This window comes from Paroedura picta, chromosome 2 (assembly GCF_049243985.1).
Source record: "Paroedura picta isolate Pp20150507F chromosome 2, Ppicta_v3.0, whole genome shotgun sequence".
Taxonomy (NCBI): Eukaryota; Metazoa; Chordata; class Lepidosauria; order Squamata; family Gekkonidae; genus Paroedura; species Paroedura picta.
Window position 1 is genome coordinate 61144501 of NC_135370.1, and position 23999 is coordinate 61168499.

General features: G+C 42.0%; 1 protein-coding gene across 1 annotated transcript in view; it reads left to right on the forward strand.

Annotated features, from left to right (window-relative positions):
- INSIG2 (insulin induced gene 2) overlaps positions 1-23786 on the forward strand; it is a 28382-nt gene extending 4596 nt beyond the window's left edge. Inside the window, exons 2-6 of the mRNA XM_077320287.1 lie at positions 13263-13612; positions 16615-16739; positions 17226-17392; positions 18863-18962; positions 20545-23786. Of these exons, the coding sequence (XP_077176402.1) occupies positions 13357-13612; positions 16615-16739; positions 17226-17392; positions 18863-18962; positions 20545-20586 (690 nt within the window). The 5' untranslated portion in view covers positions 13263-13356 and the 3' untranslated portion in view covers positions 20587-23786. The remainder of the gene's footprint in view (positions 1-13262; positions 13613-16614; positions 16740-17225; positions 17393-18862; positions 18963-20544) is intronic.
- The last annotated feature ends 213 nt before the right edge of the window (positions 23787-23999 follow it).

Here is a 23999-nt window from a genome sequence, read left to right on the forward strand (position 1 = left end):
GTTCAGCCCCAACCTTTGAGAGAGTATCAGTCTCAATGATGGTTAAATGTGCTGAAAAGAGAGGAACAAGAAGAGCCCCAACAGGCTTAAGAGTGGAGAGAAAAAAATGTAGAGTGATGAAAGCAAACAGAGAAAGGAATGAAGAATATGAAAAAAAGCCACACTGAATAATGCCTTGTTCAAGGCAAGGAAATGAGTTAGGAGGAGGGAAACCTTTGGATATGTCAGATCATGTGATGGTCAGGAGCATGACATTTTCTTAATGACAAGAACTGCCTAGACATTTATCTTTCCTGAAAATTATCATGTGGGCATAAAAAGAAACAAATAATTAGAGTGTTGCTGCGTCAAATCTGAATTTATATGGGTGCTAACAAGTTGGCATAGCATGATACAGAATTTTAACATGGCTGTGCCTAGTAAAGTATTGTATGCACTGTGCATCACACATTTGTGTGTGTGTTTGACAATGGGTAGTTTCATGTTATATTAATCACAGATCATAGACTGTTCATGTATATTGATGCAGGAAAAAAACCCTTTTTAAGACATGTAAAAACAATTGCCTGAGTTATAACTAAATTCTCAAGGTAGTAAAACTGTCTCCTTAGTCGTCTTAAAATACAGTAGAGGAAAATACAGTAAAGGAAGCACTGGAATTACCAGTTTGGTGTAGTGGTTAGAGCCAGTTTGGTGTAGTGGTTAGGAGTGCGGACTTGTAATCTGGCATGCCAGGTTCGATTCTGCGCTCCCCCACATGCAACCAGCTGGGTGACCTTGGGCTCGCCACGGCACTGATAAAACTGTTCTGACCGGGCAGTGATATCAGTGCTCTCTCAGCCTCACCCACCCCACAGGGTGTCTGTTGTGGGGGGAGGAATGGGAAGGCGACTGTAAGCCGCTTTGAGCCTCCTTCGGGTAGGGAAAAGCGGCATATAAGAACCAACTCTTCTTCTTCTTCTTCTTCTTCTTCTTCTACCTGTGGCATTTTTTTAATAGGTAAGATCAATCATATCTTCACAAAGATAGTTTAAAGTATATTGGCGTTCAAATAATAACCACTACTATACAGAATGCAGCAAAGTTAACATGTGTTCAGAATTCCCTGATTCCATAAATCCACTTGCATGCTTGTCAACAGGGACTACCCTTCTCCACATCCCTTGCAGAGTGCTTCCCAGTAGACTTTTTCAAGCTTTAGTAACAGTCATATGGTTCTCCTGCAAAAGCCCAGCAGAAAGAAGAGGAGCTATCCTGAACTGGAGATGTTCATGGTGGCTACAAATAATGGCTAACTAATAAGCTAAAATGTGTGGGCCCTCTACTTGTGTTCATCCACTTGACATGTCACATTGTAGAGCACCGTAGAAATGATAGTTTGTTTCTGTAGGATACAACCAGACTGCACCTGCAGTTAGTTTGTGATCTGCAATATGTTTAAATATCTTCTATTTGCATACTCCTCCCTTCATTAAGTTCGCTTGTTTATTATGTAGTCCACCTTTCTCACTGAAACTGAAAGGGAATTTCAACATATCTAAAAGTAATCCAATAAAAACCAGTATAAGTCATAATATAAACAGTGTAATAGTAATAGATACATTAAACAGTACAATATGCTACCGTAATGTTCCCTTTGTAAAAATAATGTCCTGAGCTATTTTATTGTACACATTCTATGGAAGGCAAATTATTCTACACAGTGGGAGCCACAACAGGGAATGCACTGGTATGGCTTCACAGATGAGCAAAGCAGTTATAGCTGGAGCATAATAGTTACCTTCCTTAGGTTTATCCTCATGGGTCATATTGTTTCTGTTGATCTGGAACATTGTTGAAACTCTTCCTGTTTTGGTAAAGAGCTATAAAGCATTCTGCATTTAAAATGGCTTCCTTGTCATTTATCGTGGCCATGAGTGATACAATAATTTAATCAAGGAGTTTTATAAGAGTTTGAGCACAACAGATTTCACCCTTCCCCTCTATTTGATGTGTCACTCAAACCTCTGGAAATTTCCTAGAGCAAAAAAGGCCTTTTAATAAAGTGGACTGTGCTGTCAGCGCCACACAGTTCTGGCCTTGATCCATTTGTTACATCGTTTGTCCTGTTGCAATTGGCAGGTTTTGCTGAAAAGGTTGAATTTTTGTTGTTGAACATTTATTTAATATTTTTGTACTGCTTTAATCCCACACTGAAGAGTCAAAGAGGGCTCACAGAAGTAAAATGTATGGAAGCAACTTTAGATGAAAACAAGTGCACATTAGAACAAAAACATACAACCCGGCAAGCCCCCACTCACAGGGGCTTATCGCTGTTTAATAGCCTTAGCCTCAATGTTACCCCTCTAAACAAGTGATGGTTTCAGGTGAACTTTGTTTTTAGATGTTAACAGCTAAAAATGTGGGCTTGGCTGGGTGTTGCACTTATTTCTACAAAGGGAAAGTGATGGTGGCTGAAGGCATCAATACCACCATGTATGTTTTATCCTTAGTAACTTAATATGTTGTATGGTTTCTGTTAGCTCGGTCTATTAAATGTAATTCCAGAATCTAGAATTGGTTTCTTTATTAGAATTAAAGGCTGACAAAAGCAGATTTCCCTTAGTCTAACTTCAAAGACAAAATGGACGAAGATTGGCAGATTTATTGTTGGCTTTGTGGCCTAGAACTCACTTTTTCATGGGCTGTCCGCAAAAGCTGATGCTACAATAAAATGGTTAATCTTTACAATGTCACAAGGCTATTTTTATGGCAGAAGACTAACACAGCCACCTCTCTGGAATTATCCCAAATCCATGCCATTAAACTAATGTCATTCTCAAATCGCTGGTAGATTCCTATCAAACTTTCATATCCCCCTTTTATTTATGCCTTTCTCAACTTTTTCACCATTGAGAAACCCCAGAAGTTATGTGAGCATGCATAATATGGCTGGGAAGCATAGCGATGTATATACTCACCAGGGGCCCCACCCCCTCCAGGCCCATCATTGGCCATTTTGGGAGGGGAGGCCAAGTTGACATGACTACATATGGTCACATCACCCAATAAATGCTTAACAAATTTAGGAGAGAAATTAACTAACTCCCACCCATTCAGGAAACCCTCCTAAGGTGGTCAAGAAGCCCCAGGGATTCATGAAACCCTGGTTGAGAAAGCCTGCTCTCTAAGGTTTTGAGCTATGGCAAAATTAATAAGACATCCTTATATTTTTGGACCTGCAGAAGATGGAAACTTTCACACCAGTGATAATGATTTTTTAGTCTGGAAATGGAAAAGAGAATACACTAATGGCCAGGTCAATAGCCTGACAAAAGTTCAATTTAAGATAAACCAGATATTTGTTTCAAATATAGTGGGAACCAGTCCAAAAGACCCAGTGTGCTTCAGGTCAGAAAAAGTTCCTCTTGGGGACTTTTGGAAGTGTGAATGGTAGATTTGGCTTTCCACTGACGAAGGGCCTACTCATGTGGAACATGCAGCAATATTAGAGTTGATGATGATGCGCACTGCTTTTTTGAGGTTGTGGTATAACATGGCTTGGATTAGATGTTCATCTTACCTTTGTGGTATTTCCAGTAGTGCCTAATTACTAGGGAAGATCAGGAAGAAATTGGCATTTGTCACCTTAAAATACTCTAGGTATGTTGGTTCCCTTTTTTCTTTTTTCTTAAAGAAGATTAGAAACTGAGCTAAAGGCAGCTGTAGCTGATTCCTATCTCAGCACCTCCCAGCTCACCTTTCAGACTATGCTGATTAGTGGTTTATCTTCTGGGAATGAATTTTACTGATAAGAGAAACTTCAAGAGAAAGTTTCAATTCAGGACAACAGGGGTTCTGTCCTCCTTCCTCACCCAGCATTGTGGTAGGTGCATAGTATTCCATCTAGTAGGGTAAAGGACACTAGCTAGCTAGTTCTTAGCACAGTGGGAGGAAAGTGTGCTGTCTAAAATGGGGAGGGTTGGGAAAAATAAGTTGGCGGATGCAATGATTGGTATTATTTATTGTAAGGTTCTTGAGTTAATATGTAATAAAGAGGTATCCTGCGAGCTTAAATAGACTCTGGGGAATGGTAGAGGACAGGAAGGCCCGGAGGATCATTGTGCATGGGGTCACGATGGGTCGGACATGACTTCGCAACTAACAACAACAACAAAAGAGGTATCCTAACTAGATGGTGCTGATTACTCTGTCATCACCTTCAGGTAGTGAGTGTTCTCCGCCTTAACTTACATTTAATGAGTTTTTAAGCACTATATATATATATATATATGTACAACATCCAGAAGTTTTGTATCCCGGTATTCAGTTAATAGCATTCAGTTCTTTACAAATTGATGAGCTGATGTTTCTTTGCCATTAAAATTTATTCCCAAAATTGAATTCTTATGGGCAACACCAGAATACATAAACTATATCTGCTGTTGTGGTTTGACCCTGCTAACAATGTGATGTGTCACAAAAGTTTCTGAGCCTTAGAGGTGCTAGTACCAACAGAAATGTTATTTAGAATAACTTTCCTTCATATATACATTATATTACATTACTCACATTCCTATTGATGTAGTCCCAGATCCATTCCAATACACTCACCTATTTTTATACTCCCGTCCCTCAATTTGTAAATTATTCAAAGGCTTATATAGACCCTCTGCTTGTCCTGCAGCCTAAGTGGCTAGTATAGCCATGGGGCAGTTGAACCATTTACCAAGAAAAATACCAGAGGCTCATCCCTCCCTTGTAATGGGTCCAGCAAGTAAGGAGGGTTCCAGTTGCTGCTGAAATAAGGAGGTGGGAGCTATTGTGCCTCTGCACCTCATAGACCAGGCCAGTGCCCAGGTCAGAAGAATATGGTCTCAGCTTTGCTTGAAGCTAGTGACTGACATAGTTTTGCACCTTAGCCCCACCACAACTAGGTCACCACAGAAAAGCACTGGCATGGGCCCATTATGCACGGCTGCCGTTATGGCGATTTCGGGTAACATGGAAAACACGGAGGGGGAAGTCGTGAAGCAAACTGCTTATGCACGGGATGGGACACAATGCGGCAAAACCCAGAGTAACCGATTATGCATGTGGTGATCCCGGTGCCGCTTCTGGTTGCGCCCTGGTCACCCGGAAGCTGCGCTTTCTTCCGCATTTCACTAACGCGGCTTTTTCGGCGGCATGTACCGAATCTGCGGCCGGTTGCAGCCGGCACTGTGTGTTATCAGTGATTTTAGTCGCCGCCATTCCACCCTGAATGTGCGCTATTCCCCCCGTGCATAATGGGCCATAGGAACACCTGGCTTCAGCTTGCTGGGGTTATGCAGCCATTGTGGAGGAGTGCAAGCTTCACTCTGTGCTGACCCAGAGGTGGTTCAGCTAGTGAATGTTAAGATTCTTCCAGGTTCCATAAAGACGTGGCCCCTGTTGCTGGCAAAGGAACTGTCTAGGCTTTATTTCCATACTAGTAGTAAAGCCCATTGCATGCCGAAATGCATTGGGCGCTCGCTAGAGGTTTGATGTAGGTTTTGTGGAGTGTTATTTGGTCATATGTTTGTGGTTGTAGAAATGTTCACAGGATAGTAATCCTCCCAGGGCAAGAGATGTACTGCTGAGATTGTTCTGCTGCTGCAAGTGGAAGATCTTTGGGGAAGTGTGCATGTACAAGAAAGCTCATGCCTTGAAGACAACTTTGTTGGTCTTAGAAGTGCCATTGGTTAATTCCAAGTGACTTGATTTTTTTGTTTATCTACCCACATCACTAAGATGATCCCCATGGCAATTGGAGGAAAAGCCTACATGGCTGGCCCTTTGTCCAGAGATGTGCTCTGCCATTGGAGAAATGCTGCAGATCAGGGGGTGATTGATAGTTTAGTAAGAGGCGAGGAAGAAGAGTCAGCGGTAGGACCTCTGGTGATTTACTGCTCGCTCCATTCAGATAGCAGAACAAACTTTTGAGCCCACTGGCACCTTTAAGGTCAACAAAGTTTTATTCAAGGCATGAATTTTCACGTTCACGCAGACGTCTTCAGATACAATATTTCCTGTTTCATTGTTTGGCAGAGTCTTCCCCTACTCTTTGGAGCAGTGGGGGGAGAGCCTCCGAAGAGGGGGGGGGGAGCCTGCCAAGCATTTGATCTCAAGGATCAGCTGCTTGGCCGGCCTTCAAATGCTTTCCCCAACCACCCTTTTGAATCACCCTTACGTCAGCCCTTTTCAGTCTTCTGACAGTTTGGCTTGGAATTTTCCCTTCTTTAATTTTGAAAAGTCCCCCCATGTCCCCCTCCGTCTAATCAGAAACCATTAAATTGTGAGGGACCTTGCCCATAGAACAGTTCTAAGTCTGTTAGTTGCTTTAGTTCTTCAAATCTTGTGACTTTACTCCCCTCAACCGATCTATTCCAAAGGTTTGTCTAAATGACAGCCTAGCTAGCCATATGTTTCATCTAGTTTTCTTTTAATTTCCCTAACGACTTTTCTGCTTTGTTCTAATTTAGAGATGCCAGCCTCCATATGGGATCTGGGGATCCCCTGGAATTGCAGCTCATCTCCAGGCAATATATATCAGATCAGATGGGGAAAATGGATGCTTTGAAAGGTGGACTCCATGGCATTGTGCCCCACTGAGGTCCCTGTCTGCCCTAGGCACCACCCCCAAATCTCCTGGAGTTTCCCAGCCTGAATCTGGCAACCTTTGCCCCATCATCCTCTGCAGGTGGCCAGGGGGGACCTGGCAACCCCATTCTAACCTCATCAACCTTACAATGCCATTCCTCATGAGAGTCAACCCTTCTCTCACCCCTCCTCCAGTCCCCCAGCTAATATGGCAGGTAGCATCTTACCTGTACATCAGGTGCCCAAGAAGAAGATGCAGTGACCAAGAAGCTGCCCAGCAACTGCTAGAAGAAACAGCCATTAGAACTCTTGTGGTAATTATCCCCAAAGTCCTGTCTCCCCTCCAGTTTTAAAAAATGAATGCTCTGGACCACAGTATACACTTTACTTTATGGAAAGAAAGATGTACAATTTGAGCCTGCAGCAGCTCCTGCAGCCATCTTAAGAACAACTAGCACGGCTTCTTCCAGACACCACCAGGATGGCCTAGCTTCTTAACATTAGCTCTTTCTTAAGTGTATTGTTCTGTGTAATTCTTTATCATGGTGAGGAGTGTGTGATTTTGCCCATTATCCCAGTGGCACCCATGTACCTTCCCAGCTACACCATGTCCACAACAGCAAAGAGGGGCATGAGGACAGTAGTGCTCATATTCCACCAGGCCTCACCTCTCTCAGGCCTGTGTTAGTCACAGTGGTCCTTTAGTCTAGGTAGGTTAATGGTTGTGAAGTTCACAAGCACAGCATGGAACTTCATGTTGATGGTGTCTTCAGTTCAGCACAGTCAGGTTTTTCTGTACAACCAACTTTGGGAGTTTTTACAAAGTTTCTCAAGCTTTACCTCCACATGCTTTCTTTCTACTCAAAAGCAGCAGGACTTGGTGAAGCAAGCATCAGCCCTACAATAGAATACCTAAACTTATTATGAATTCCTAAGCCTTCAGAGGGCGATTTTACTTATTCTGTGTTACTACTTTTCTGCGTTTTCCCTTCTGTATGGTCTTCTGCTCTTTTATCTCTCCGCCTAATGAGCAGCTGCCCATAAATTTTTCATAGTCCCGATACTAGCAGTTCCTTGTCTACAAGGAAAAGGTGGACTGCCAAAACCATAGGAACCACTGAACCCTTGCATGTTAAGAACACTGGACATATAAGGAGACAGAGATACAGTTGTGTATCAGCTTCTACTGGGGCTCAAGATTCCAGACAAGTAGCTCAGCTCATCAGTGGATTACTCAGCATCATTAATTAGTGCCTAGATTTGGAGGAGAAGTGTAAAACATCTGGATATTTGGAAGCCATTTTTTCCCCTAGAACAAAATCGGAAACGGAAATAAGAATACTTATTTTCTCATTGAAACCTAAACAATTTTTTCTGCCTTAATGACATAAAAGTGTATCATTCATAACTCAGCATATAACTATATCACTATGTGGGACAGCTATGGAACTTAACAGTATATAGCCTTAATTTTCTACAAGTAAAACTCCAGATATGCCCAATACTTACGGGATGACAGCAAACTGCTGCAGCCTATGCAGTTTTTGCCCATGTATTCTGTTAAAGTACAAGGGGATGAAACTGCTGCCTTCAGTCTCTCATGCTGAGAGCCCAGAATAAGGAGGAGCAAGCAATTTTGGTTTATGTTCCCCTTTCTACTGCAGCCTGCCAACCTTGGTATTTTTTTTTAATGGAGTCAGAATTGGCTGCAGGGGGGGCGGGGTCAGCCCCATAAGTTGGAATTCATGTGCAGACCACACAGAGCTTGCACTGGATCCAACACATTTTCTAATACTATGTATTTTCTTAAATTCGTAGGATTTTCCCCCTGATTTCTGAATTTTGGTGTTGGAAAAATAAAAGCAGTGCTCATGGAGGGAAAAGCTGGGAAAAGAGCCTTCATACCTCTGATTATATGGCGCATTATATTTGTGCTTAGTGAATGGAGCCTTTTCAAAGATGATAGTTGCTTGTGGAAAGAGACATGTTAATTTTGCTGGGTTTTTTTGGGGGGGGGGATTCTGAACAGAGTAGAAGGGCAGGCCAGTAGCACACCCTGGCTGCAGCTCGGTCAATGCATTTTGAGCCTTTGCACAACACGAGATGGTGGAGGAGAGACAAATAGCCTATTGCAGCTTACATCTCTTCCTCTTTCTCATAAATAAGAATGATCAAAAGAGGCAAACGGTTGGCAGCTTCAGAGTGTACAAAACACAATTCTAGCCCCCCCTCACCTCCTTTAACGTTCCAGGTGACTTAGCTGTCAGTCGAAATTCTTGTTATACATGAATGCGACACTGCATTCATGTAGAACAAGAGGTTTGATTGATAGGTTGGAAAGAGGTGTCTGGGAAGGAACTTTGCCACTGAGATCCAGAGGGTGTTGCAGGTAGAGTTGGGGTGGGGTGTGTGCAGTTTTCTTAATTACTCTGTTCATGGTTTTATTTGTATAAGAAGAATGACTGTACTACTTGTGGAATTTTGAATGCCATTTTTTAAAGGTCGCTTTTTTAGCTGTGTAGTGGATGCAAGCCCACACCATGTTGGTGCCTAAGCTAATTTTGCCACAATGTTCCATGTGGTGACCTGCAGAATTGAGGTAGCTAACTTTCAATTTATATAGACTTCCTGTAATAGTCGCTCGTAATCTGCAGCCTCTTCATAAAATTGTGGATGGGCTGCATGCTGTTCTGTGCCACCATAATCATAATGCTGTCCATTGGTTTTTGGGGTGCTATAACTAGTATCAGGATAGTTAATGCCAGGATGACTGAGGAGGCCATGTTGTCTCATCCCCCCCCTCCCACTGCCTCCCATCGGAGCTATCATTTAGAAAAACAGCTGGGGGCTCTTCTCAGTCTTGAATTAGACAATTCAATCTATGTTACTATCCTCTTTTGAGTCTCTTCCTTTTGTATATTGGCTTGGTGCTTTCAATTTAATGGTTACTACACCTAGGTATTATCTCTTTGAAACTGCCCAGTCATGGCTGAAAGGGACATTAAAGTTTTAGGACTGTATGACTGGGTTTTATAAATCCCTATGTGGTACAGATGGAGTATGTTGGACGCTATTTCTAGTGTGTCCCCTTAGGTCTGTAGACAAGTCACAATGGTTTCCAGATCATATCTTTATTAGGAATGCTGTAAATTTTGGCATGAACATGTTGGTGTCACAAACCTGTCCTGGTTCCATGTCTTTTTGCATGCATGTTGTGGGTTTGCCTGTGTGAAAAGCACATTCCCTCTTGTGGTATCATCCCAAGTGACAAAATCCAGTCTTATCCTGTAAGCAGTACTTTTGGGTATACCCTGGTAAGGCAGCCTCTGAGCAAGTACAAAGGTCAGAGCTTTCCAATTACTCTGTACACACGTCTTCTTAGTGAGTAGTCTAGGCATGTGAGTAGAATTTGAATCGCAGTCTGTTTTCTTACAGGAAAGAAATTTAAGCTACTGCACAGACAATGGAAAATAGCTGTCATTTCTTGTGAGTACAGATCTAAGGAAAATAATAGGAAAACATTAAGGCTAGCTAAGTTACAACACAAGATAGTTACCTTTGGTGGAGCACACACATTCCCCAGATCCCCTACTGAGCCATTACAGAGGAACCTAGGTCTGGGTCACAGCGTCTGACCAAACCATTTGAACAAAGGAAACCTCTTAAACCTTCCTGCCTGCTTTGGCAAACACCCTCCCAATCCACATTTAAGGCTCCTGCCCTCAAGGGAGAGGCCCCCAAACACTTCCCCAATCAGATTAGATGTTACATACTCCATACTGTGTACCACAGATCATGTTTTAGAACTATTTTCCATTGTCTGTTCTCCCTTCTTGGCAGGCAAGCCAGTTGACCCTTCCTTTCCTGTTTTCTCTGACCTCTAAACAGTTGCCATGGTTTCAGGGATTATTTGACATACCTCAAAGCAGAAATGTTCAGAAATGTTGATCAGATATGGGTTATCATCTAGCCCAAGGGTGGCCAAATTGTGGCTCTCCAGTTGTCAAGGTCTACAATTCCCATGAGCCTCTGTCAGCACTGTGCTGGCAGGGGCACATGGGAATTGTAGTCCATGGCCATCTGGAGAGCCACAATTTGGCCACCCCTTCATGCCAAATAGAGATGAATGCCTTTAGCATGTTTGTGTTGAGTTTTTGTAACGGTGTGCATGTAGAAAAACACTGCCAATTCAGATCATTTGCTATTAGTGTCAATAGTGACTGGATATGATTAAAATAGAGGATTTATTTATGACTGTGTAATTTATAACTGATTTATTTATTTAAGTCTCATCCTCTGCTGGATGGAGCAGCTATAGAGCAAGGCAGGTAGGGCAGTAAAACCAATAGGTGGTTATGAGAATGTATATGTGTGAAAAGCTAGTTATACTGTACTGTATGATTAGGAAGGAGTACAGTGAAGCAAGCTGCCCAATTAGTCATGAAAGGGTAGATGAACAGCCAACTGATTGCTGAAAAATCAACTCCGTCTTTGCAGCTGGCAAACAGGCCATTAACACATCTGATGGGTGTTCTACCATTTCTAATATTCATGACTTAAATGGGTGGGATTGGTTGTGCCTTCCTTTAGTGGGTCTCAAGGTTTGGATTCCCCCTCCCCACAGGTGTTTCCCATTGATGATAACTACAGAAATCTAGGGGAGGGAGAGGATAGAGTAAAATGGAAAATGCATTGAAGATTATCATTTGATTTATTATTTTTCTGACTTCTTTCCTTTTTAAAATGTATTGTAAATATTTCTAGATGACTTTCTTATTTTGCATAATATTCCAGTTGAAGGAGATGCCCTGCATATAAGTTTATTTTTCTGTTACCTGTTTTCATCTTCTGCTAAGGTAGTGGCTGTTGAGATTCCATAAAATTGGACAAAGAAGTCTTGGTGCAGTTAGTTTGAGACCCCACCCTTTAAAACTAGGACCATACTCCTGTTCATTTGTTGATATTCTTGACTTTGTCTAAAGATCAGAGATTGTTGTTTCCTCGCAGATAACAAGAGACTTCTAAGAACTCATCTTTTGCCGCATCAAAGTAATGCAAATATCCCATCTTCCCTGTCAAAGTAGCATCTTTCAATGCCATTCTAAGGTTTTTTCAATTAACTGTTTTATCTGTTTAGCAATGTAAGCTAGTTTGAAGACATGATTTATGCAGGGTATAATATCTTAAAGCAGTTTATTAAACTTCAGAGTCCATTTTTAAAGTGTAGAGGGAACTTAGATGCACCACAGCTACTTAATACTCATAATTGAATTGCAGAATCCAATCAGTGTAATCTGAAAGCCTTGGTTTTGTTTATCTCAAATGTTAAAATATTCTGAAGTAATTCCTGAAGTGATAATGGTAATGAATAACTTGAATGAATGTAATTTAATTGAATGGATTAATGAATTTCATTTAATTTGATTTATGGTTTAGTAGATTTTCGAATCTGGTTTGGATCCTATTACTCTGTTCCGCTAAGTGGGGAGTCTTGCTCTGCTAAATGAAGATTTCTTATGCAAGAGGAAGACTCCATGCTTAGTGAAAAAGGTAGAATATAAGAAGAGTCATGCTGGATCAGACAAAAGGCTCATCTCATCCAGCATTCTGTTCTCATAGTGGCCAGCCAGCTACCTTTTGGAATCCCATGCGCAGGAAGTCTGCAACAAAATCATCCTGCCTGTGCTCCCCATCAACCGATTTAAAGGGGCATACTACCTCTCCTATGACCAACCATTATTTGTTGTGAAGATTCATTCACAACCAGGAGGACTAGGAATGCACTAGGAATGAAATGTGAACATTCTTAGCATCATAACTAACATAAGATCACCTGCATACTACTGTCTTCAGATGATAATATCTTATATCCTTGAATCATAGAGCTGACTAAATATCTGTGAAAATAGGTCAAATTGTTAAAGAAAGATCTTTAACCGCTTCTGTGGAGTAGATAAAATAAAGCATTAAGGGCCCCAAGGGCGGACCCTGTCCGAGATGCGGAAGGGTGCCCATTGGCTCCTTCCCCCGGACTGACAATTGGAGGGCCCAATAGGCAGGCGCACCAACCCCGGAGCCTCCGGGCACGGCGCAGCAGGCCCCAGGAAGCCTTCGCTCTGCTTCGCGGGGAGGGGGGCCTAGCGCCCATTTTATTCAAAAATAAAATGGGCTTTAAATCTTGTCTTTGTATAAATCAGTTGGATGGCAACCATTTTTAATTGAGCCAATAAGCCAAATCGCAGGCCAACGGCCTTTTACCTTTATGCTGTTCCAAGGGTTGGCTGTGTTGTGAAAGCCAGCCAAAACACTGGCATGCAAGGTCATGAATATGGAAAATTCTGTGAGAACGTCTTTACTGTTCATCGAATATGTCCATGTATTCACACGCATGTATATTAGTAGACCTGATACCTGTGTAGTAAAACGAGTGCCAAAGATAAATAATAGGTCCTTACATTTTGGAAAGTATTCTGGGCCCAGTTATCAAATACCTAGAATTTTGTCTCCCAAACACTAGTGGCCAAGACATATAGTGGGTATTTCTTTAATCACACCAAATTTGGAAACTGGCCAATAGAATTCCTCCTGGCTTAAAAACCTCTACGTTAATTTCATATAGTGTATATATATTCTGCTTAAACTACATTGCCATTTTTGAACAGGATTTGGAATACCTCCTGAAAGTGTGACAATATTTCTTCGACTTGACTCCTCCTCTTCTCCGGACCTCAGATTTCTGTGTTGAATGTTGTTGCAATGCATGAGGCCATGGCAGATGACAGCACGCAGCCTTCCATACGAAAGAAGTGTGGCCCGTACATTTCTTCGGTAACCAGCCGCAGCCTAAACTTGGTGATCCGTGGGATAGTCCTCTTTTTAATTGGCGTCTTTCTGGCATTAGTTTTAAACTTGTTGCAGATTCAAAGAAACGTCACATTGTTTCCACCAGATGTGATTACAAGTATCTTCTCTTCAGCTTGGTGGGTACCACTTTGCTGCGGAACAGCATCAGGTATGTCAGAGCAGGTACTTTGCGTTCATTGCAGTCCGTCATGAGTGTGAGGCATGTACATGGGGAGATCCCCATAAAACATAAGGACACTTCCTTCTTTTTTTCCCTCACTGGATGCATTCACAGGTTATATGGTATCCCAGGGAATCACATGAAGTCTCTGCACACCACTCTTATCCCTACCCAGCCAAGGAATATGAGGCTAACTGATTGCGCTTACTATAATGTCTGGTCCATTGAACCCACACATGCAGGAGGTGAGGGGGGCACAACAGGATTGTATGGTGTCATACAGGGATCCATCCACAAACTAATGTTGCATCTAAAGTAGGATATTTGATTCAACAACGTTCAAGTGCTATGATGCTGAATGCCCCATCTAGCCTTTTATAGCTATGGCTGATGGATTGCCAAAATATGTTAGCTGTTTGTGGTTTAAGACATGGAGAAGCTGTCTAGGTAACATTTTGAGTCTTGGACGGTGGGGGGGGAACTTCTGAACATTTTTCAGATATTAGAATTTGTAATAATACCTGCAGGTATGGTGCTGGCAAGAACAGAACTTCAAACATGCCCTTGTTTAAAAATACTTATTTAAGACACATGACACAAGAAAATACAGATATGTGCCCCAGAAAAAGGATGTTGTTGCCAGCTGTGTCCCTTGTACAGTAACAAGCTTCAGAAAAGCCTTGGAAGTAGATTGGTTTGATGCAATTCTACTGGACTGAGTAATAATCATTAACCTACTCAGTTTTGTGCTGCTGCCCAGCTTTACAAATCTGATGTATAGCAAAATATGGACATGCTACAAAGATGTGGCCTGAAACAAATGTCTTCTGTAAGTGAGCCTGGCATCCCAAACAAAAACTCAAGGAGAGGCAGAATTAAAGGATAAGTCCTTTCCTCCTCCTCCAGCATAGTTCAGCACCTACTTTTATGGATTAAGTTGCTGCATAAGATCTTTTCAACAGTGGATTCCTCTTGGCAAGAAGACTTGATTGCAAGTAAACTTCCACAATAAAGATGATGCTTTCTGGAGGCAATCTTTGTAGGATTCCAATACAGATTAATAAACTGATCTGTTGTCTTATCAAACATATTTTGGCTAGCGGTGGTCTTCAAAGCCAGTTGTCTCTAGTTATCCAATTTCCTTTGGAGGCAGTAGATAAACAGATTTTTACAGAGGACCCTGATTTGAAAGGGATTGTATAGTTTGTCTTAATAGATTGATTTTCTTCCTCCTTGGGAGTGCAGAAAAGGAGATTTTGTGTCAGTCCATAAGAACATCTTCAATCTGTTGCATGGGTAGAACCCAGCTATTATAATCCTGCATGAATTTATACACCAGTATTTCTGATACAGCGCTGGCAGGTATTTCATTCTGCTCCTAGTACTTTCGATGCAACATCTAAAATTGGGTCTTGGCAAGCCCGTATCACATCAAGTGCGGGTTTGTTTTATTATTTGTTTTTAAAGAAACATTATTTCTCTGCCGAATCCTCATGTGTAGATGACAAAAGATTAACAGTTGTATCTCCTTCTTTGCTCAGGGGATAATGCCACTTTACAAAGAGTTTACTGACAGTGATAATTGGATGCAGTAGACTTCCTCCCTGATGAGAAAGTGCCGTTATTTTACTTTTTTATTTTCTAAAATTTTATCTTGCGTTATAGTTTCAGTAGACCCTTTGAGGCAGCCCACAATGCAGTATCACAATTACAGTCTTTAAAAAAAAATTATAACATGGCACTGATTTGTAACTGATTATATATATGGATTGTAGTCATCACCACCACCATGTGTGGTTTTCTGCTTGCCCAGTGAAGCTTTTCAGTTCTCCCTTCCACAGTCAGTGCTCTGCACACTTACCACAAGACCAAAGACTCTGCCAAGAGCATATGTGTGGTAAAAGGCTATCACAGGAAGAACACATCACCCTTCTGTCATTCCTACTCTGGAGGTGGGCTTGTATGCCACCCATAGTGCTTATCTTTTCTCTTGGGGTGGTATATGAATGCCTTTATTCATGGAAAGACTTTGCTGAATCACTAATAAGTACTAGTCTTGATTGTGCTGCTTGATTTCATGTGTACTCTTGGTAGGAGTTAGCATTGCTGGCCTTTGTGCTATCAAGATGATTGCATACATGACCTCATCATGAAGCTTGTAGATTCTGGGGTTAAAGGGAGAAGGGGGAACAAGGGGTATGTTTCCTCGTGTTCTCATTGCGATAGGGATAAAGTCACTTGAGAGTTATTTTATGTATAATCGTTGGCCCAAGCTCCTTCCAAAGTAAGTGCCCTGGGGAACTGAAAGCAATGCTGTCTTAAGTATCCAGCCCCTGATATCCTATAAATTAACTTTTGCTTATACCTGAACTTTGTCACATGCCTCTTTTTTAAACCTGCAGAAGAATCATGTGTCCAACATTGGAAACTGGTTGTGACTTCACTAGGACCAGTCACCCTGTCTCAGAGGTGACCCTAACACATTTGTGGGAAATGATGCTGTTGTAGCATGAAGATTTCAGATTAGGAAGCAAAAAAAAAAGAGGAATGAGTTGGTGGTTGTTATTAAACAAAGCCTCCTTATCTTCAAAACTAAGTTAGAGTAGTTGAAGAAAATGACATCATTATTTAAGTCTTGAATTGAGGCTTTGCTGTTTCTGACAGATGAACTGTAGCCAAACTGAAAGCAGGTTATGTCAGCTGAATTGCACTGCTACCACTAAGCAAGGTGTATAAGTAAGGGGATGGGAGATATAGTGCACCAGTACATGGAGATGAAAAGGGAACCTCATTTTTCCAGAGGCAGTTGTATGTTGGAAATGATTAAATCCTGAACAGATTGCGAAGAATTTAAGGGGGGGGGGAGATTTCCCAATGGGCACTCTTGCTGGACAATGGCAGAATAAATTCATTCATGTGTGAAGGGAATAAGTTATGGATGACAAATTGTACAGATTTTTCAGTATTTCTTTTCTTTGTTTGCTTTTCAGCTGGGATTGGGTTATTGTACCCCTGCATGGACAGACATCTAGGCGAGCCACATAAATTTAAGCGGGAATGGTCCAGTGTGATGCGATGTGTAGCCGTCTTTGTTGGTATAAATCATGCCAGTGCTGTATCCTTCTCAAGAATTAGTAATGAAGTTAATTAAGAATTGAACTAATTGGGTTGGAGACAATACCTTAATTGTATAGGAATTGCCAAAGTTATATCAAGGCCTTTCCAGTTATGTTACTGGGATTGCATGCACAGAAAGTTCTGTCATGTGCAACAGTTTGAAAGACATGATTGCAATAATAATAATAATAATAATAATCTTTAATAAAACTGCAAAACAGACCAGGATATGTTGTCCACAACAGCAGCAAGCATAAAATAGCAGTAATTAAAATAGCAATAATTCTTTTGTGTGTGTGTGTGTGGGGGGGGGAAGCTTCTGTTGATTGACAGAAGGTATTAAAGGATGTATCAGGGCTGGAGTCCCTGGGAATTTCAGAGAACTGATAAGTGCTGAGAATGATAGAAGTGTGCGTTGGTAGCAGTAAAGTGAGAATTAAATTTTCCATGACCTTCTGGACTGGACCCTTAACAGTGCTCACAGAAAGTGGATTTTGCCAACAACATCCAGTTATCTCTGACACTTGCTGCACTTTCCATTGGGTTATGGTGGACATTTGATAGGTCTCGGAGTGGCTTTGGCCTGGGTATAGGAATTGCATTTCTAGCCACACTAGTGACTCAGCTTCTGGTCTACAATGGAGTTTATCAGTAAGTGTGTGTTTGTATGTATTATGTAGTAAAATGATAATCAGCAATGGCAGCATCTGGCTTATTTGCTGGATACTCAAAACTGAATTCTTTCCATCATTAGATGATCAGAAACAGCTGCACTGCGTGAGCTGCCTGCTCCCATGGCTCAGTTGTTTTGGCCTCAAAAGAGCTGAGCCTGCTCCTGTTAGCTCAGATGTTTAAAGGGGCTTTCTTGGTGTGGTGGTTCAGGGCGGTGTGGTGCAGTGGGTAAGAGGAGCCAGCATGGTCTAGTCAGAGTGGCATCCTCTAATTTGGAGAATTGAGCTTGATTCCCCACATGCAACCAGCTGGTGACCTTGGGCCAGTCAAAGTCCTGTTAGAGCTGTTTGCACAGAGCAAGTCCTGTCAGAGCCCTCTCAGTCCCATCTATCTAGGAGGGTGTCTGTTGTGGGGAGAGGAAGGAAAGGTGATTGCAAGCCACTTTGAGACTCCATTCGGTAGTGGAATGTGGGGTATAAAAAAACAAAAAATCTTCTTCTTGGGGAGCCAGCCCCTGAAGCTAATGACCCCAGAAAGCCTTTTTAAACTGTTGTCGTGGGAGCATGCTGTCCCAGTGGCTCAGCTGTTCCCAGTCTAGATGTTTGAAGTGCATTTCTGTGATTCATGCCCATCCCTAGTGAAGTGATACAGGTTAGATTGTTATTTTAAAGTGGCCAGTGAGGAGCACAACTTGAGTCAAGACTGTGGATCTTGGGTGGGCATGGAGGTTAATACTTTCTTGCATACCATTTTTCCTCCAGTGTAGCTCAGTCTCTTCAGGAGCTTATAGCTGCATTGCAAATACCTGTGATGTTCCCCTGGGAGGCAAATAACTGTGTGCAACCCTTTCTTCATTGCTGCAGCTGTGATTCCTGTTGCTTCCCTACCCCTACCAGCCTTGCTTCTGAAAATTAAAACACAAGTGGGAAATCTCATCATGGTTCTTCCAAGATCTCACCTAGTTTGACCCTTAACTTTGCAACCCATAATGCAGAAAGGAGTTGCCTGGCCCTGTCTGTTTCCCCTCAGACTGTGTGCTTCTGTACTTTCTGGTATTTCCTGCTACATCGTTCCTGCGTGCAAGATCATTAATGAGAGAGAGCAATTCCTAAGGGTTGTCTTAAGATACTTTGCCACACCCAGTGAGGTAACTGCTTTGCTCCTTGCAGTTCCTCTCCTAGTTCTCCGCAGTTTGATACAGTAAGCATGAATGCCCACTGGCATCCTATGGGGCTTCTTAGTTATTGCGAAGATGCAGAATGCAGGAAAGTAGGCCAGCCGCCAGTGCCCCATTTCCCCCCAGGAATAGGACTGGGTATTGCCACAGATTGTCATTTGTAACAATCCAGTTTGATCCAGGCCATAGCCTCAACATGCCAGCATTGCAGGTCCTCCTCCTGTTGTGTCCAGGGCTCTCAAGTAATACATGACTCTTGTTCCTTCCCTTAGATACACTTCACCTGACTTTCTTTATGTTCGTTCCTGGTTACCATGTATATTTTTTGCTGGTGGAATAACAATGGGGAACATTGGCCGGCAGCTGGCGATGGTAAGTTAGTTTACTGGCTTGTTTGTAGTGTGCTCAAGAATGACTGAGTCGGCTGGCAGGTGCTCCAAGTTTTCTTTGCAGGCCATGTCCAGGTACCTACATTGCTCATAGTAATGATCAGGCAGGTCAAGATAATGCTCCTTTCTACTAATTAGGCCACACATCCTTTGGTGTGCACTGCATTGCACTTGAATCCACCACCCCTTTTTAAAAAGAGGCCTGTATCTGCACCCACCAGCTTCTTTAGCCAGCCTTCCTTGCCAGGCTTGTACCTGCTTGACACTGGATTCTCAGCTGCAGCCCGTCCCACCCAGCAATTACACAGTGCTGTAAAAATACATTTAGGTAACTGGAAAAGTTGAGATTTTGTTTTGAAAAAAATGCTTCACACAGCTGCATGCACCTTACAAAAATCCTGTTTTATTTACTCATTTAGGACATTTTCACATGCCACCTTTCTTCAGGTATTATTTATTACCTAGGTGTTTCTAGATGAGTGGCTGAGGTAGAAAGAACAGGTGGTCCAAGACCATAGCATGAGTTTACAAGAGAGGGAAGGTTTGAAGTTCGGTCACTCCATTGCCCCCTATGTGAGCTCTTAGCAAGTTATTGATCTGACAGGGGAGTTGTCAGTGGCATGGTGCCCCGTCAAAACCACTCTGCGCCAGTGCCTCAGTTATTCCCATTTGCTGAAGGTTCTGTTTGTCCATTTGTCCGTGAATTTGATTCACATAAGTAGGACTGATCTGCCTTCGCTGATAGGAATACAACCATCCCACACTTCTTTTGCTTCTTTTGTATAAGGAAACCTCAAAAGCGGGGGGAAGGCTGTGAGAGGGAACCCAAACTGAGAATCAGGTCAGGAACCTAGATGGTCAAGCAGCTAAAACATGGAACGTAAGCTGCACAAAAAGTACCGTTTAAAAACAGCATACATAGAATGCAAATAGGTGCACACAGGTCATGGGTACCGCATTACGTACACCGAGACATAGTATTCAGCAACTAATGTAGGTTACACGTACAATAACTACTGGATCAAAATATTGGTTGCACATATAATAACAACATGACCAAATGTGTTTTGCTCCTTCAGTGGTCTGAACAAAGCACACTCAAAAAAACAACAACATAAATATAAGATATTTGTTCCAGGTCAGGTAGGTGGTATATGAATCACTGGGTAAGTGTAGCTCTGAATAATAGTTGTAAAATTTTGATGTCAATCAGGCCTGCATATGCTGAGGAGCCCACACCCTTGGCTGTTGCTCTGTTCAAGGTGTGGACACACACTGTGAATAGAGCAGCAGCCAAGGGCAGAGCGGCTGTACACAGTTGCCATCTCTCATGGGTGTGGGCATATTTGGTTCTGTGTTGTTTTGGAAAAGGTGCAGTAGCTGTTGCCTTCTTACCTCGTCTGCACAGATCACCAGGACACTGGCAGATCTGGGTCATTTGGAGAATGGAAGTTGACCTGAGGGGCGCCCCCCCCCGACTGCATTGTTCTTTCTTGCCAAGAGTTGTGTTTGCACGTCGTTGTCTAAAACATTTACACCATACATTTTGTGTGTTTATTTTGCAGTATGAATGCAAAGTCATCGCCGAAAAGTCTCATCAGGACTGAAGAGAGTGAAACGTGGCTTTGCATAGGACTGCAAATGATGGAAGAGAACACACTACGGAGTGCTTGATGCTGAAATTGCCAAACAGCTGTTTCCTTCTTGTTTCTTCTTCCACTTTCACCTCTCTGCTCCCCCAGCCTGTTCCATCCACACAAGGCACTGTTTATTGCAATCTGTGATTGCTTCACCTGTAGCTCACTTGAAAATTCTGGACTCTGAATCGGTTCTATAAAATCTGGGCCGGAATGCAACACGTTGAACAAGGCAGTGGCCTTTTATGGCTAGGAGCTTTCAATTCCCCTACTAAGCTGATGCCATCCTCCTCTTCTTTTTCTTTCCCCCCCACAGTGTTTTGGTGCCAAACCAAACTCGGTTTCCTCTCTTCACGCTACATTCCATCTTCACTTCTCTTGGACCTCTTGAGGAATGTGGTGGCCTTGGAAGGAGTGGTGACTGTTTTGTCATTCTTCAGGCCTGTGAGGTAGTGGTGGCCTGAAAAGACATTGATAAAATAGAAACAAAGACTTAATTCCAAATGATGTCATCAGTTATTTCCACCCGCAGGTCAGTGGCATATCTGGTGCGTTGACACTCTGCCAACGTGAGGTGTCTCCTGTGTACTTTGCACTTAGGATACCTAATCAACCTGCAGTTGCATTGCTCGTGCTTGTGACAAGCACAGGAGCGCATCCCTTTGCAGTTGGGCACATCTTCCCCAGCAGGAACCCAGTTCCTGGTGCAAGCATGGCCTCAGAGGAAGGGATCATTGCTGAGGCTACCTGGAAATAAATCCTTTTGTGGACAGAGACAGTAGCTTTGCTCTGTAAATAGGAAAACCGAAAACTCGTCTAACTGTACTGCAGTATCCCGCAGCGTACGTTTTGCACTTTTAGCCCATAAGTATGAACTGTTCCTATACAAACTTCATTGCAGAAATAGACGGGAGTGCTTTTATGCAGGATGGCCACACGTGACAATGGGACTCGGAGAGGATACTGATGAATTGTGAGCAACTCATGCCATAGGCTTGTTACGCTTTTGCTTCAACAGACATTTGAGGATGGGGGGGGATGCCTTATTGGAGATGAAGCCCGAGGGTTGTCAATCTAAATGGAAAATTAAGTTGAACCTCCTTTGAACTTGGCCTGTTTCATTACGTTTGTCACGATATACCCAGTTAGGCTGCGTACGGCTGCTTTTATAAAAGTTGCTTTATTAAAAAAAATTGTGAAAGGTTTCAGAGAAACATGCTTCAGCCCTTTGAAAAGCTTGAAGTTGGTCCAAAGAACACCAGTTTAGAGAAAGCATTTATTTTTCTTAATAATAATAATAATAATAATAATAATGTGCACGCTATGCTCTTAAACATGTAAAAACAGCAGCGTTTTTATAGCTTACAATTAATTTATGAAAAATATGCAATGTAAGTCTAGAGGAAAATGTTACCTGGAGGAAAACGTGCAATCGATAAAACTTAACCCCGCTCCCCCAATAATATGCAATATATCAGTAGCTCCAGCTTCCCACTGGCAGTTGCAGCTTCATTTCATTGCCCAGCAACTCCTCCAAAGTGGCTGTGATGTTACAAAAATTAATATTCAAAAGCATGCAAGTATGAATGCATGTGCTTATTGCTTTTCCCTCCCAAGTTATTTCATATGAAAAGCATCTCCACAGGTCGAAACCTTATTCACACCACTCAGTGATTTGTTTTAAAATTTTAAAACCTCTCCGTAAGTGGTACGACTGATGTTTAGAATTATGGAGATGCTTTAACATGAAATACCATATAGTGTGATTGATATCAGCAAAATGTGCAGCTGTCCAACAATTATGCTGATAAATATGGGGTTGACTCGTATGTTTTAGGTGGTGTTCTGCGCTTATTAAATATTGGCACAAGAACTTAAAGCCTTAAAATCTGGAATTTTTGTCCCTTGTCCAGCAGTTTGTGATAAAATCAGAGTACTACTGTGGGCAATAATTCAGTGAGGAATGTGGGTTTTGAAAGAGCTGTACCTGAGCACTCTAACTTAGCATTTTTTCTTTCTGCTGTTTGGGTGCTCTTAGCTCTATCCATATATGTATAGAGCACAGAATAAATCGGTACTGAAAGGAAATCATCTTCTACAATGAGTGTTTCCAGTCTTTCTTGTGGGAGTAACTTGCCCTAGAGCACAGCAAGATTCTGGTGAACCACAGATTTTTCTGAGCATGAGCAAAATGGCTAAAGACAACTGGCAATCGTGTGGCACCCAAGTTCACAGAATGGCAGTACAATTATGATTGTGGCTATGTTAACTGGAAATTATGCATACCATAGTAACTCTCTTGGAAGACTTAAGCCTTTGATGGTTGTTGTTTGAATCTTATTTGTTCTCGCATCACATGGTCTTTCCACCCAGCTTTATAGAAGGAAGTCCTCCATTTTGCTGAAGAAATCCAAGGTGACTTAACTGTGCTGTTGAAAACTTAAATGCATGAAGACCCAGCTCTCAGGCCTTGCAGAATAACTTGGATGCAGAAAGTGCTGCTTTTGCTAAGAAGCCACTTGCACCTCACCCTTGTGAGCTGTCTTGGCTGGGCATCAGTAACAACACGTGGTCAGTTAGAAAATCCCATTGTGAAAAATGTTACTCCTCCAGGTTTTGCAACTGATGCCATTTCAGTCTGCATTTTGGTGAACTGCTTTTTTATTAAGTCAGATTTCATTAAAACAATCCACAGATATTGGTGTAACAACCAGCCTGCACTGGAATCTTGAGAGGAGATATTTGTAATGGGAATGCAAAAACAACCTTAATTACACTAGTGGAAAGATGCAGCTATTGTATAATGTGTAATTATAATATTACTCTGTCTCAGAATGTTCTATAGAGGATGAATAAGGTATATTTTAGATACAACTTTATACACACTATAAACTCTTCACTAGTTGTGAATTGTAAAGGTGGTTGCTGTTTATTCCAAATTGCTGTTAAAAGCAAGATGTGTATTAAAAATAATTGTAGCCTTTTTGGGAAGGTTTCTTTTTCTCATTGCCTGAGTAGCAGCACTTCATAATTGTATCACAGTGATTATTTTTCAGATTAGAATGACGTTGGCTGTTAAGCTGGCATAAAGGTTGTAGAATAACTTTTTTTACAAATAAGGCTACAAGAAAGTCGACACTGCTAATAAACCAGCTATTGTGCCGAGTCAACATTATTTTGGAAAGACATTCCAGACCTGTTAGAGCAAAGGATTCAAAGCCCAGCCCAGGTCACTACCCATCCATAACTTTCTTAGTTCTATAGCTAAATGAAAGCGGTAAGTTCACTGTTGTGGTATCACAACAGATGTTGTCCCATTAGAAGATATATGCTCTCCAGGCTTTTAATTCTCAAATCCATTTTTGTTCTATCACACAATACTC